General features: G+C 46.6%; 1 protein-coding gene across 2 annotated transcripts in view; it reads right to left on the bottom strand.

Annotated features, from left to right (window-relative positions):
- MED13L (mediator complex subunit 13L) overlaps positions 1-12,692 on the bottom strand; it is a 168,797-nt gene extending 156,105 nt beyond the window's left edge. Inside the window, exon 1 of one of the 2 annotated variants that reach the window (XM_040080439.1) lies at positions 12,534-12,692. In XM_040080439.1, coding sequence (XP_039936373.1) covers positions 12,534-12,605 — 72 coding nt within the window. In that variant the 5' untranslated portion in view covers positions 12,606-12,692. The remainder of the gene's footprint in view (positions 1-12,533) is intronic. The other variant, XM_040080440.2, reaches the window with a different exon arrangement.
- Between the last annotated feature and the right edge of the window lie 385 nt (positions 12,693-13,077).

Below are 13,077 nucleotides of genomic sequence, written 5' to 3'. Positions count from 1 at the left end.
AACCAGACAGAGCTGGCACAGAGCTCTGGCTTCTCCAGGGCAGGGAGACAGCATTCCTGCTTCCACAAAACAAACGTCTGTGGTAAGAAATATTATTTAACAATGAACAAACAGTATCACGATAGACTATAATTATTTCAGAACTGTAGTTCTCCAGTCACGAACATTTCTTTGTGATTCACACACAGAACAAAGCCTGCAATTGAAAAAACCCCAACTTCTAATAGCAGAATCAATTTTCAAAATATTTGTAATCTACCTTGCTGCTAAAGAATAAATGGGTTCCTACCAACTAGTGGTTTAGATTTTGTTCTGTTACACTGAAAAAGTAAATGATTAGCAAAGATTTCTCTAACTACTAATCCAGACTACTGTAGCTTTAACACTTCATAAATTTTGAAATTAATATGACAATCTAAAGTTAAAGGGTCAGTGGTGCTGGCCACATATTTCCAGTCAGTGTTTCCATTTTCAATATCTTTCTCTGCTCCATAAATCCATAAAAACCCTAACACAATATAAAATAAATCTTCCTAATATGTTATAAATAAGATCGACCAAATTCAAAGTATCAAAATTTAGAATTTTATTTTGAGACAAAATATCAGTCTCGGAAAGCCACAATTTAAAAGGACAGCGCCGAGCCCGGGATCGGTGCCGGGTGAACGCGGATAACAAGCTCTGTCAGCCTGGTATCCCCCCCAAGTTCACAATTTCTGGTCTCCGGCTGTCCCTTTTTATACACAAGATCGCGGAGTGAAGTCCGAAATTCTGACGTTATCCTCTCCGAGGCGTCTTCATTAATTATTCAAGTCCTGGTATCGGAGGTCTGAATAGACCGGTAGGGTGGAACAATGCTGTTGATGATCGGGTCCGGGTGTGTCGTGTATATGTTAATTTCAGCGGAGACGAGTAGAGATATCCATCTGAAGTGATTATCTTGGTCTCCGGACTTGTATCTTCTTCTTCCGTGGTTCTTTGTTTCCTTTCAGGGATTCCCGGCAGCAATAGTTTCAAGGCCCCCTCTCTGGTAATTCCAATCATACTTTCCTCGTGTCCCTCCTGTGCTTCCCAAGCCAGGAAATTTCTAATTTTTAGTTTCTACATTTTACCTTTACTTTATGTACATTTGAACACATTTCTAACATTCATATTTTATACAGTTCAACATTTACCTTGTATAATTTGATAACACGAATTAACTTTAGCACATTTATCACAATCCCCCCTCTTCCAAATTCACCAATTTAATTCGTGTTCTGGTTATAGTCTTTTTTCTCTGTCAAGATAAAAAAGCCTCTTAACCATTATTCTGTTAACCTTTCCCCTGTTGTTTTGTTCCAATATGTTCTCTCTATGTTTCCTCCCTGTATCTGGGCTTCAAATTTTTCTAACACTTGAGCCGCAGTACTTCTTTCCTTGGTTAAATTCATAATTTTTGAGGCGGCTTTTTCTTTGGCTAATCCTCCTGAAGCTAATTCCGGATCCATAGGAAGGGCTGCTATTTGCATTCCCTGGACCACAGTGTGAATTAGTCTTATTAGGCAAGGTATTAAACAAGGCAAGAACACTAACCCAGCCACTGAGCACAGGATAAAGAACCCCACCTTCTTCCACCAATCTCCCGTTCCAAATATTTGATCCCACCATGATGCTTTTAGGATCGAATTCCATTTCTGCACTGGGACGTGCGCCACTTTTTTAATTTCTGCAGCCAAATCTCTAATAGTTTCTCCATAGTCATTGATTTCGATACAGCATTCTGAGTCATTAAATTTCCCGCACACACCCCCTTCCTCTGCTAGTAAATAGTCCAGAGCTATTCGATTTTGGTATACGAAAGCTCTCATTTGTGAGTGTTGTTTGGCTAACAATTCCAGTGCGTCTGAAGTGTGGTTAGACACTATTTCTACTACAGCCTGTAGCCTGATCAGCCGGTTCAATAAGTATACTGGGGTCCTGTAACCCCAACTTCCATCCTGTGCCCAGGTGGCTGGACCATAGTATTCTATGATGCGCTCTGCAGGCCATTCTTCCTCTCCCCATTTCTGATTCCCTCCCACTTGTGGGAGTCCTTTCTTTACCTCTCGCTTTCTCCTACTGAGGGTCTCATACAAAGGGGCCCCTAGCAAATTGCTACCAGTCCTGGGGAGTGTAAAGAAAGAGGGTCTAATCATACCTAGGGTACAGGACCCTTTCCATTTCCGGGGCAATTCACTGTAAGCTCTTTTCCCACAGATCCAATAAATCCCGCTGGGAGCTTTCCATTTAATGTCTATATTTTCCGGTTTGTCCCAAAATTCCACCAGTTCAGTTAAGGAGTAATATGGGTTAGCATTAGTGAGTTCATGCCAACAGAGTTCAATTTCTTCTACCCAATTACACTTTCCTTGCTTCTCTTTTCCCCAGTACCCGTTTGGGGGTTCTGGTTGCCACATTTTGGATCTGTTGTTGGAATTTACAGCCAGAGTGGATAGACAAGGGGTGTATCCCACTACATCACTGTACACATTCCCTTCCCTACTAATACAGATTGTCCCTATTACTCGTTCATCCAGTGTCCACCCTCCTGGCCGGGTTAAAGTGTTTAAGATTTTATTATCCCATTTTAGTAACTGCTCAGGAGTTAAACTCTCACCTTTCCATGGCCATCTTTCGGCGGATTTTAGTCCCCCGCAGATCCAACAATTAGTTAGCCCTAACTCGGTAGCAATCTCCTGTACCAAATCCAGGAAAAGATTTTTGCTGGAAGTAGCCAGACTCCAATCATTAGACTGTTTTTCCAATTGATCATATTGTTCACTTAATGTCCTCATTCTTTCCTGCTCCATTCTCTTTTTCTTAGCTGCCAATTCTTGTCGTTTAAATTCCAGGGCTACCTTTTGTATCTTGTTCTCAGGGTCTAACCCTTCCTCGTCCTTGGAAAAGCAGAAAACTTTATCCATTCTTAAACAAACCCTTTCATCATTCTCCCCCAACATATCGAGTAATATAGGTCCATTCGCTAAAGTAGCTGTTTGCAATTTCTCATTTTGTCCCACCCAATATGTTTTCCCGTTCAAGGCACACATCTTCAGTTTCCTCTTATCATAACATAAAGGGTTAACTTGGAGATATCCCACAAAGGTACTCTCCTTTTTCCCTCCAATCCACACAGTTTTGTTACATTCTTTGCATGTTGTGATCAAAGGAAGACTGCTTACCTCCCTCCTTTTCCTAGCCGTTGCCATCGGGTGATTGGATTTGTTCAATTTAACCCCTCCATTCCACTGACGATTCTCCCCCCTTTTTGGTGTAAACCAGTCTACTCGTACCCTGGATTCCAAAACTCTGTTCCGGGTAAGGTTTGGAGGGACCGTGGGGAGATTAGTTTCCATCCCCATCCCCTCTTGGGGTTCGTGGAGGCCATTCGTGGGGCACATGGCTTGACTCAGGATCACCAGGGTTACCCATAGGCCTATCCCTCTGCTCCACCCTTCGCCCGTTGGGTTGCCACCAGCGGCGGGGTAATCCATCTTCTTGGCAGCAGGGATATTCTTCCGGGTCCCTGCCGGTGCTTCTCTGAGCATATCGCCTCTTGTACTGCTCCCACCTCGTTCTCCTTATTTGATCTCCTCTACAGGGTACTTTCAACGTTCTCCTGCACTCAATTACGAGTGGATCCGCCCTTTTATTCAATCCTCCCCTTAACCCTTTAGTGTAATAGTGGAACCACTCAGGAGAATCCAATTCGAACAATCCCGATTCTGTGGCAACGTATAGGAATAGGTTGGTAAGCCTGACCTCCTCCTCGTAACAAGGTACACACAAATTCCAAGGTCTAGCCCCCCCGGACACAATGAGTTACCCAAACTTGTTCACAATACCCGCATTTAAAATGAACAAAAGGATAGCAGGGACATCCTGCTTGAGTGCAACTTATCCGATAAGCGCTGGTCATTGGGTGTCCCGGTGAATTCTCAGCTTTAAATCCCCAGGTGCAGAGGTGATTTTCCACTGCGGAGAGCTGCTGTGTTGTTCCACCTTTTTCACTCGGGAGCAATGGGTCCAGCCTTTCTCCGCTGTTCTCACGGCAGTATCTGTTGTGAGGAGGACGAGGAAAGGTCCCTCCCAATGCGATGACAGCGGTGCTTCTTTCCACGCTCTGATCAATACTTGATCGCCCGGCTGGATCTTGTGGATAGCAAACCCCAGCGGGGTGCTTTGTGCTATTAACCCACGCTTCCGGAGTTCCTGCAAATTTTTGTTAATCACAATGATATAAGACTGGATCTGACAATCCTCCACCCGGGGATGTCCAACTGGCATTCCATGCTCATAAGGCATTCCGTACAACATCTCGAATGGAGATAATCCCGAACCGGAATGAGGTTGTGTTCTGATGTTTAGGAGGGCTAGAGGGAGGCATTTTATCCAAGTCATTCTAGTTTCTAGCATAAGTTTTGACAATTGTGCCTTCAGAGTTTGATTCATTCTCTCTACTTGACCTGAGCTCTGAGGATGCCATGGGGTATGATATTCCCATCTGATTCCCAGAGCCTCTGCTAAGCTTTTTATGACCTTGGATGTAAAATGAGTTCCCTGATCTGAATCAATGGAATCAGGGATTCCATATCTGGGAATTACTTCCTCCAATAATCTCCGTGCTACTGTTTGAGCTGTAGCCCTAGGGCTAGGGAATGCCTCCACCCAATGTGTTAATTGGTCTACTATCACTAGCAGATATCTATATCTACCTATTTTTGGTAACTCTGTAAAATCCACTTGTATTCTCCCAAAGGGGCGATATGCTAAAGGACGTCCCCCTAATGCATTGTGTTTGACCTTTGATTTATTAATTTTCTGGCAGACCAAGCAACTCTGAACCTCCTGCTTGGCTAACTCGAAGATACCCTTACATCCAAAAAATTTCAAAAATTGTTCTGCTAAAGCTTGAGTTCCCCAATGAGTTTGTGCATGCAATCTTTTTAATATGATCCTTGCATAAGCCTTTGGGATCAATTCTCGACCGTCAGTCAATTTCCATTTCCCATCTATTAAATTTCCCCCCATTTTCTTGAAATCCTCAATCTCCTTTTCTGTGGGATGAGGAGAACCTTCTCCAAAATTTTCTGTCCTGCTTTCCAGGGTATCCAGGGTTAGGAGAGCTGCTTTCCTGGCTTCCTGATCAGCCAAATTATTCCCACGTATTCTGAACTGTAGTCCAGCCTGGTGACTCTTTACATATACCACTGCAATAGCTTTTGGTTCCCTTACTGCCTTGAGAATTTGCCTTATTAGATCCTCATGTATTAACCCTTTTCCTCTAGTGTTCACCAGTCCTCTTTCCTCCCAGATTTTCCCAAAGGTATGCACTACCCCAAACGCATACTTTGAGTCAGTGAAAATAGTTCCTATTTTTCCTTTAAGTCCTTTGAGTGCTTGCAACACAGCATACAATTCACATGCCTGAGCTGACCATGAAGTGCCCAAGGGGCCTGACTTTATCACTCCCCCAGTTTTCCCATCTATAATTGCATATCCTGATTTTCTTTTCCCTTCTATAACCCTGGCTGACCCATCTACAAACCATTTTTCCCCTTCTTCGAGCTCCTCGTCCTCCAGATCTTCCCTAATTTTTGTTTGTAATTCTACTAGGTCTATACAGTTGTGTATAGGCTCTGATGAAGCTTCCCCAAACAGGAACCCAGCAGGATTACTTGCTTGTGTTGTCCTTAATTCTAATTCTGGAGCATGAAGGAGAATGGCCTCATACTTCAACAATCTGGCATCTGTGAGCCATTTTTCAGCTTTTTGTTGTAAAATAGTTCTTACATTATGTGGAGTATAAACTGTGATGGGAGCCCCAAAAGTAATCTTTTTGGCTTCTTCTATCAATAAGGCAACTGCTACTATCGCCTGTAAACATGTAGGCCACCCCCTGCTTACAGGGTCCAACAATTTTGAAAGGTAACCTACAGGCTTCCTATCCCCAGCCCATTCTTGTGTCAATACCCCATGTGCTGTGTGGTTTTCTACATTCACAAATAATTGGAATTTCTTATTGATATCTGGGAGGTTCAATACCGGGGCAGTCACCAAAGCACCCTTTAATCGCTCTAATTCCTTATCATCCTGTTCTGTCCATTTTATCCTCTCTGCAGTTAATTTTTCATACAAAAATTTTGCTTTTTCACTATATCCTTCTATCCACTGCCTACAATAACCTAACAGCCCCAATAGCTGACGTACTTGTCTTTTGGTTTTAGGGGGGGGCAGTTCTATGATTCCAGCTACCCTTGCAGGGTCCAATTTCTTTTTCCCTTTTACTAACCAATGCCCTAAGTATTTCACCCCAGATTCTGTGAACTGTAACTTTTGTTTTGCTACCTTTAATCCCTTTTCCCCTAAAAAGTTTAACAAATCAATAGTGCATTCTCTTACACCTTCCTCTGTTTCACCAGCCACCAATAGATCATCTACATATTGTAAAATCTTGGTCCCTTTCCTAGGGGAGAACTGACTTAGCAACTTTTCTAATGCTTGTCCAAATAAATTTGGGGAGTCCACGAATCCTTGGGGAAGTGAGGCCCACCTTAACTGTTGTTTCCGGTTAGTGTCTGGATCCTCCCATTGGAATGCAAAAAAATCCCTGCTGCCTTCAGCTAAAGGGCAGGTCCAAAATGCATCCTTTAGGTCTATAACACTGTACCAAGTATCTCTCGGGGAGATCCTATTCAGAAGGGTGTAGGGGTTAGCCACTACAGGGAACCGAGTTCTTGTTCTTTCATTTATGGCTCTTAAATCTTGCACTAACCTATAATTCCCATCTCCCTTTTTAACGGCCAGTATTGGGGTATTGTGTCTGGACATACACGGCTCCAATATGCCTTTTTTGATCAAATCCTCTATTATAGGTTTCAGCCCCCGCCTCCCTTCTAGAGGGATTGGGTACTGCCTGATCCTTATGGGATCCTCAGGCTTTTCAATCTCAATTGATATAGGTTCCATAGCCAATTTCCCCGCTTCCTTCCCTGTGTGCCATACCTTGGGATTAATTTTGTCCTCATCTTCACAGGTTAGTTTATATATGCTAACCGTAATCTGTGAATTCCTTATGATGAGGTTGATCCCCAGTGCAACCATCAAATCCCTACCCAGCAGGTTGTAATCAGCCTCTTCTACTAGCAACATATCTCCCAAACAAATTTTATTCTCTGATTCTATTTCCACATTCTTAACTATAGGTACCTTGAATGGCTCCCCTTTAGCTCCTATAACTACCATAGAATCTTTACTTACTCGGCATCCCGGGGGCAGCTGCTTGAATGTACTTTTCTCAGCCCCTGAATCTACCAAAAAATCCATTTTTGTTCCCTGGGGTCCTATTTTCAATGTTATCAAGGGCTCTCCTGATGTTATGGACCCCAAAAGATAGAGCCCCTGACTTCCCTAGTCCTCCCGGAACATCTTCTCATCTCTCATCTTCTTTGGACAATCTTTTTTCATATGTCCCTTCTTTTTACAATAGAAACATTCCATTCCCTCTATCCATTTTCCTGAAGTCCCCTTTTGCGGGCGTGTGGCTCCCCTCGGAGGTGCTTTCCTTAAGGGTTTCTCCGAAGCTTGTGGGCGTTCCTGTTTCTGGGCTTCCCTTACTGCAGCTACTAACACCCTAGCCTGTATTTTCTGTTTTTCCTCGTCCCTTCTCATGTAGACTTTCTGGGCTTCCCGCAGTAATTCCTGCAATCCCTTCTCCTGCCACCCCTCAATCTTTTCCAGCTTTTTCCTGATGTCCTCCCATGATTTTGCTACAAATTGGGTTTTTAAAAGTACCTCCCCCACGGGAGAATCAGGGTCTGTCCCAGAGTATATCTGGAGGCTTTTTCTCAACCTTTCCAACCATTCTGTGGGGGTCTCATCTTTCCCTTGACATTCCCCAAAGACCTTGCTCAGATTTTGTCCCCGGGGCACGGCCTCCCTTATTCCCTGTATGATGATGTTCCTCATATCAATCATGCTTCTCCTACCCTCCTCAGTTTGAGCATTCCATCGGGGATCTTGGCTTGGCCATTTCTGATCTCCAGGAGTGCTCTGAGGGTTCCTCCGTTCCCATTCCCGTATCCCCGCTTGTCTGATCATTTCCCTTTCCTCCGTATTGAACAAAGATCTGAGAATAGCTGTAAGATCCTCATACGAATAGATGCTAGTTCCTAAGAATTCATCTAGTCTTTCGGAGACCCCTAAAGGGTCATCCATAAGTTTTCCCATCTCCTTCTTAAAGGCTCTCACGTCACTGGTATTAATCGGGACGTTTACGTACCCGATAATTCCGGGAGCAGTGGGAATTTCCCTTAAGGGGAAAAGATTTGCTCTTTCACCTTCCCCTTCACTCTCCGTCTCATTCATCCTCTTTAGTTGTCTCCTAGTCCTCCTAGCGGGAGGTGAGTGTTTTGCTTCTGCCCAACCCTGCTGTGTGTTTTCAGGAGAATTAAAGAAAGCCGCCAGATCTAGATCAGGCGACAGGTCATCTCGGGCTGGCGCAGGGGTGTCTGTACTTTGTGTACCTTTTCCCAGTGACTGAGTGGCTTGTACAGGTTCTAGCGGGGGAGGGAGCCCGACCGGTGGGACCGGGGCCACTGTTCGTGACTCCAACGGAGGGGCAGAGGGGAGAGACGGGGATATAGGAATCCTCCGTCCCAGAGGGGGTCCCAATCTCCCCGGGTTCTGTGGATTGTTCTGCTCAGGGAGGGGAGGGGGCGAGGGTACTATGTAAGGTGGAGGCAAGTTGTCTAAAGGTTCCCACTTATCCCCGGAAACATCGGCAGGGTCCTTTATCCTTATGGGTAGTAATTTTGCATCAATTCTACCCCAGACCCCCGCATATTCCCGTTCTTCCACAGTTCCCTTTTCTCCGACATAACGTACCAGTGCCTTACATATCCATTCTTCAAATGTTCCAAACACGGGCCAAATTACGTGATCCCGTATTTCTACCCCACCCCATACTTCTATGCAAAAATGCACCATCCGTTTCTTGGATTTTCCCTCCCTTATGGGGCATTCTTCCCAATGTTCTAACATCCATCCCAGCGGGCTCTCAACTGGGATTTCAGGGATTCCTTTACCGGTTCCCCGCTTTGGTTTCCTAAGATTCCTTTTGCTAGCTTTGCTTTTTGTCTGTCCCATGGTGTGAGTTTACCAGATACTAGCCCTTTGTGGGTGATCGCTCCCCCCCCCGGGTTTCCTCTGGTGTATGCGAGCTCTCTTCTCCTTACTTCCTTCCCGGACCGTCCCTGGTCCAAGGCTGGAAGGTTTACCAGTCCCCGGAACTCTTGTAAGGACGTAACCTTCCCTCCCAGCCTTCCTGTGACCGACCCCCCTTTCCGAAAACTCCCCGAGTTTTCAGGGCTTAACGTGTGAGGTGCGTTTTACCCCCGAAACTTTCGCTTCCCCCGCAACCGACCACGCCCCTCGCGGGACTATGGAACTGCGATTTTGGGGTCCCACTCGCTTCGTGATAAAATCACGTCTCACTCACACGCTCGGTCACTCCCCACTCAACCACGCAATACTTACGATCCTTTTCCTGCGTGGATTCTTCGTGCACGTAGATTTTTATGAGTAGATTTCTTCACCGCGGCTCCGGAGGTTCTGCTTCCAAAGAAAAAACCTCCCCGAGTTCCCCGAGAGCTCTGACCTCGCCTATCTCCCTTTTAAATGTGGCTTTCGCTGTTTCGTTCGTCGTGTGGTTGATCGGTTCCTCCCGGACACCCCAGTTCCGCCAGGCCGCTGAATTCAGCGGTGCGCCTCCTGGTCAGAGACGGGGGTCCCTCGGGGGTCCCGGTATCACTCCAATCACGTCGGGGTCACCAGAATTGTTATAAATAAGATCGACCAAATTCAAAGTATCAAAATTTAGAATTTTATTTTGAGACAAAATATCAGTCTCGGAAAGCCACAATTTAAAAGGACAGCGCCGAGCCCGGGATCGGTGCCGGGTGAACGCGGATAACAAGCTCTGTCAGCCTGGTATCCCCCCCAAGTTCACAATTTCTGGTCTCCGGCTGTCCCTTTTTATACACAAGATCGCGGAGTGAAGTCCGAAATTCTGACGTTATCCTCTCCGAGGCGTCTTCATTAATTATTCAAGTCCTGGTATCGGAGGTCTGAATAGACCGGTAGGGTGGAACAATGCTGTTGATGATCGGGTCCGGGTGTGTCGTGTATATGTTAATTTCAGCGGAGACGAGTAGAGATATCCATCTGAAGTGATTATCTTGGTCTCCGGACTTGTATCTTCTTCTTCCGTGGTTCTTTGTTTCCTTTCAGGGATTCCCGGCAGCAATAGTTTCAAGGCCCCCTCTCTGGTAATTCCAATCATACTTTCCTCGTGTCCCTCCTGTGCTTCCCAAGCCAGGAAATTTCTAATTTTTAGTTTCTACATTTTACCTTTACTTTATGTACATTTGAACACATTTCTAACATTCATATTTTATACAGTTCAACATTTACCTTGTATAATTTGATAACACGAATTAACTTTAGCACATTTATCACATAATAGTTTTCATCTTGGCTGTATTTTAAAAATACTACTTGTATTCCTTTCTTTTTTGGCAGAGCCAGAATACAATTAAAAAACCAGAGTTTCATACACAGCACCACATTAAGGCACAGATACCTCCCACAAAATTACATGGGAGATTAAAGGGTTGCACATTAAACTCATTATTATTAAAGCCACTTGCAAAAGAATTTCGTTAAACTTATTTCAGTGATATTGTACACCCATTTAAAATTGAACATTTCCCTAGCCTAGTCAGGTGGGAGAAAAAAAAAGCAACCAAACCACAATAACTATGAAATAGCTTCACTTTATAATTTATGCTAATTGCATGCCAACAATTATTTTTACCAGTGACAGATTTGCAGATTGCAACTGCAGGAGAAGTTCCGCCTCTCCAAACACACACTCCAGTCTGCATTAATGAACGGGGACTTCACAACTCTGCGAGGAGCAAACCCTCCACTGCCTCCCTTCCACAATCAGATACGATTGTTCCCTTTATGCTTCCCGATTTATTTTCCTCCCTGGCGAAGAGCAGCGTAGTCAAATTCACTGTAACAATCCCCCAAATCACCCTTCCTGCATCTCGATACACAGAGCACTGCTACATATTTATAAATATTACTACCCGCCTTCAAACAGAAACACCGATACAAACTTACATCATGTAACAGTTCAATAAAAAGCCAAACTAAGGCATGTATCGTTCTCACAGAACAAGCTCTTGGGACAGTTTTCCAGCAGTAGAAGACTACGGCCCTTGTCCCAGATTCTTAAAAGGTACGAGCAAAATATACTCCAAACATATGTAGATTAAAAAAAAAAAAAATTAAAAAAAAAAACTGAGACAAAATAACAAATATACTACAATAAAATTAAAAAACATAAAACAAAGAGCTTGATCATTTGCATTTCTAAATGATTTCCTTTTTTCCCCCTCTCTCCTTATTTTCATAAGGGAGCTAAAAAACAATCTCTTCCGTTCTATCAGAAGAACATATGCACCCACCTCCAATTCTGGCAGAGCTGTGCTGCGGGGAGGGGGCACCCGCCACAACCCTTTCACACATGCTACCCCCAAAGTTGCATCACAAGGCTTTAACTCCACCACACCACGCACTGAACAAGTCCCTCCTCCCCTCCGACATTATCCCTGTAGCACTGGATCCCGATGATCCAGCAGCCCTCTCGCTCGCTCAGCTGTTGCCCAGCCACAAGGGATAATGTTCCTGTGCGTGCCAGGTAAAATAAAGCAAGGTATTTCCAAATGACTTTGCCATTACACGCAAATTGTTTTCGTATTTTAAATTTAAATTGCCAATATACAGCCAGCCAAAACTGATACCATGATTTCTGCAACATTAAACCGCGCAATCGATGTCGGAAGTTCCCAGTGAGATGGGCAGACAGCACCTATGCAAACAAATCCGGCACACTACTGTCAGCCGCTGTTGTTCTTCAGAGAAGAAAAAATTAAAAGGTTTGGGTTTTTTCTTTTTAACCTCTTGCCCTCGAGCACGATGTGTGCAAAGAGGAGAGCAGGCTGTAACAGCAGCTGACACGCCGTCACAGGAGCCCAGAGCTAAGTCCGACAGACGATCACACTACATGAGTGTTCGCTGCTGCTGAAATGGCGTTTGTCATTGTGAGAGGAGAGAAAACCCCCCGGTTCGGTGGCACAAAGCGCACAGGGCACGGAGTGCCAAGGGAGGCGGGGAGAGGAGCCTGTTTACCAGGGAAGATGGTCCTGCAGGGGACACAGAGCCGTCCCCTCCCCGCTCCCCAGCTGCGAGCGCGATACACGGACCCGCAGCAAACCACGCTAAGGAGCAAAATAAACACGGGGACCGGGCCGGGGGAGGGGCCAGCGCAGGAGCAGCCCCGGGCCCTGCCTATAAACCCCCGGCAGCTGCTCCCGACCGGCAAACCCGGCGAGGAGCCACCCCCGGGCACCCACCCGCCCACGGCCCGCTCACTCACTCACCAGCGAGAAGAGGTTGGAGTGACAGTCCTCCAGGCTGGCCCCGTTCGCCACCCAGTTCGCCGCCGCAGTCATGATCCTCGGCGAGCCGGGCCGCCACGGCGGGGCATGTCTGGGGGGACGGCCGGGGGGCGAGGAGCAAGGCGGGCGACCCCCGGGACGATCCCCGTCACTGCCCGGGGCGGCCGCCGCTCTCCGGCCCCTCGGCCCCGCGGGGCCCCGCGGCCGGGAGGGGACGCGCCGAGGCCGGGGCGGGCGCGCTGCTCCTCGCTACCCGCCCCCGCGCCGATAATCCTCGAGCCGGGAGGCCCTTCTGCGGTGCAAGCAGGGGGGACGCGTCCCCCGCTCCTCCAGGCCGGGAGAAGAAGAGGAGGAAGGGGGGGCCCGGGGCCGCCCTTCCGCGTCCAGGTGCGGCCCCCCCCGGCCGGGGGTCGCGCGGAGGGCGGCGGGTCCGTGCGGGACGCGGTGCGGGCGGGGCGAGGGGGTGTCCCGGTCCCGGCCCCGTGCGGAGGCGGCGGCGGGCGGGGGGCGCTGTGTCCCCTCCCCG

The sequence above is a fragment of the Hirundo rustica genome, chromosome 17 (assembly GCF_015227805.2).
Source record: "Hirundo rustica isolate bHirRus1 chromosome 17, bHirRus1.pri.v3, whole genome shotgun sequence".
Taxonomy (NCBI): Eukaryota; Metazoa; Chordata; class Aves; order Passeriformes; family Hirundinidae; genus Hirundo; species Hirundo rustica.
Note: the sequence above shows the minus strand (reverse complement) of the source record. Positions and strands in the feature narration are given on the sequence as shown.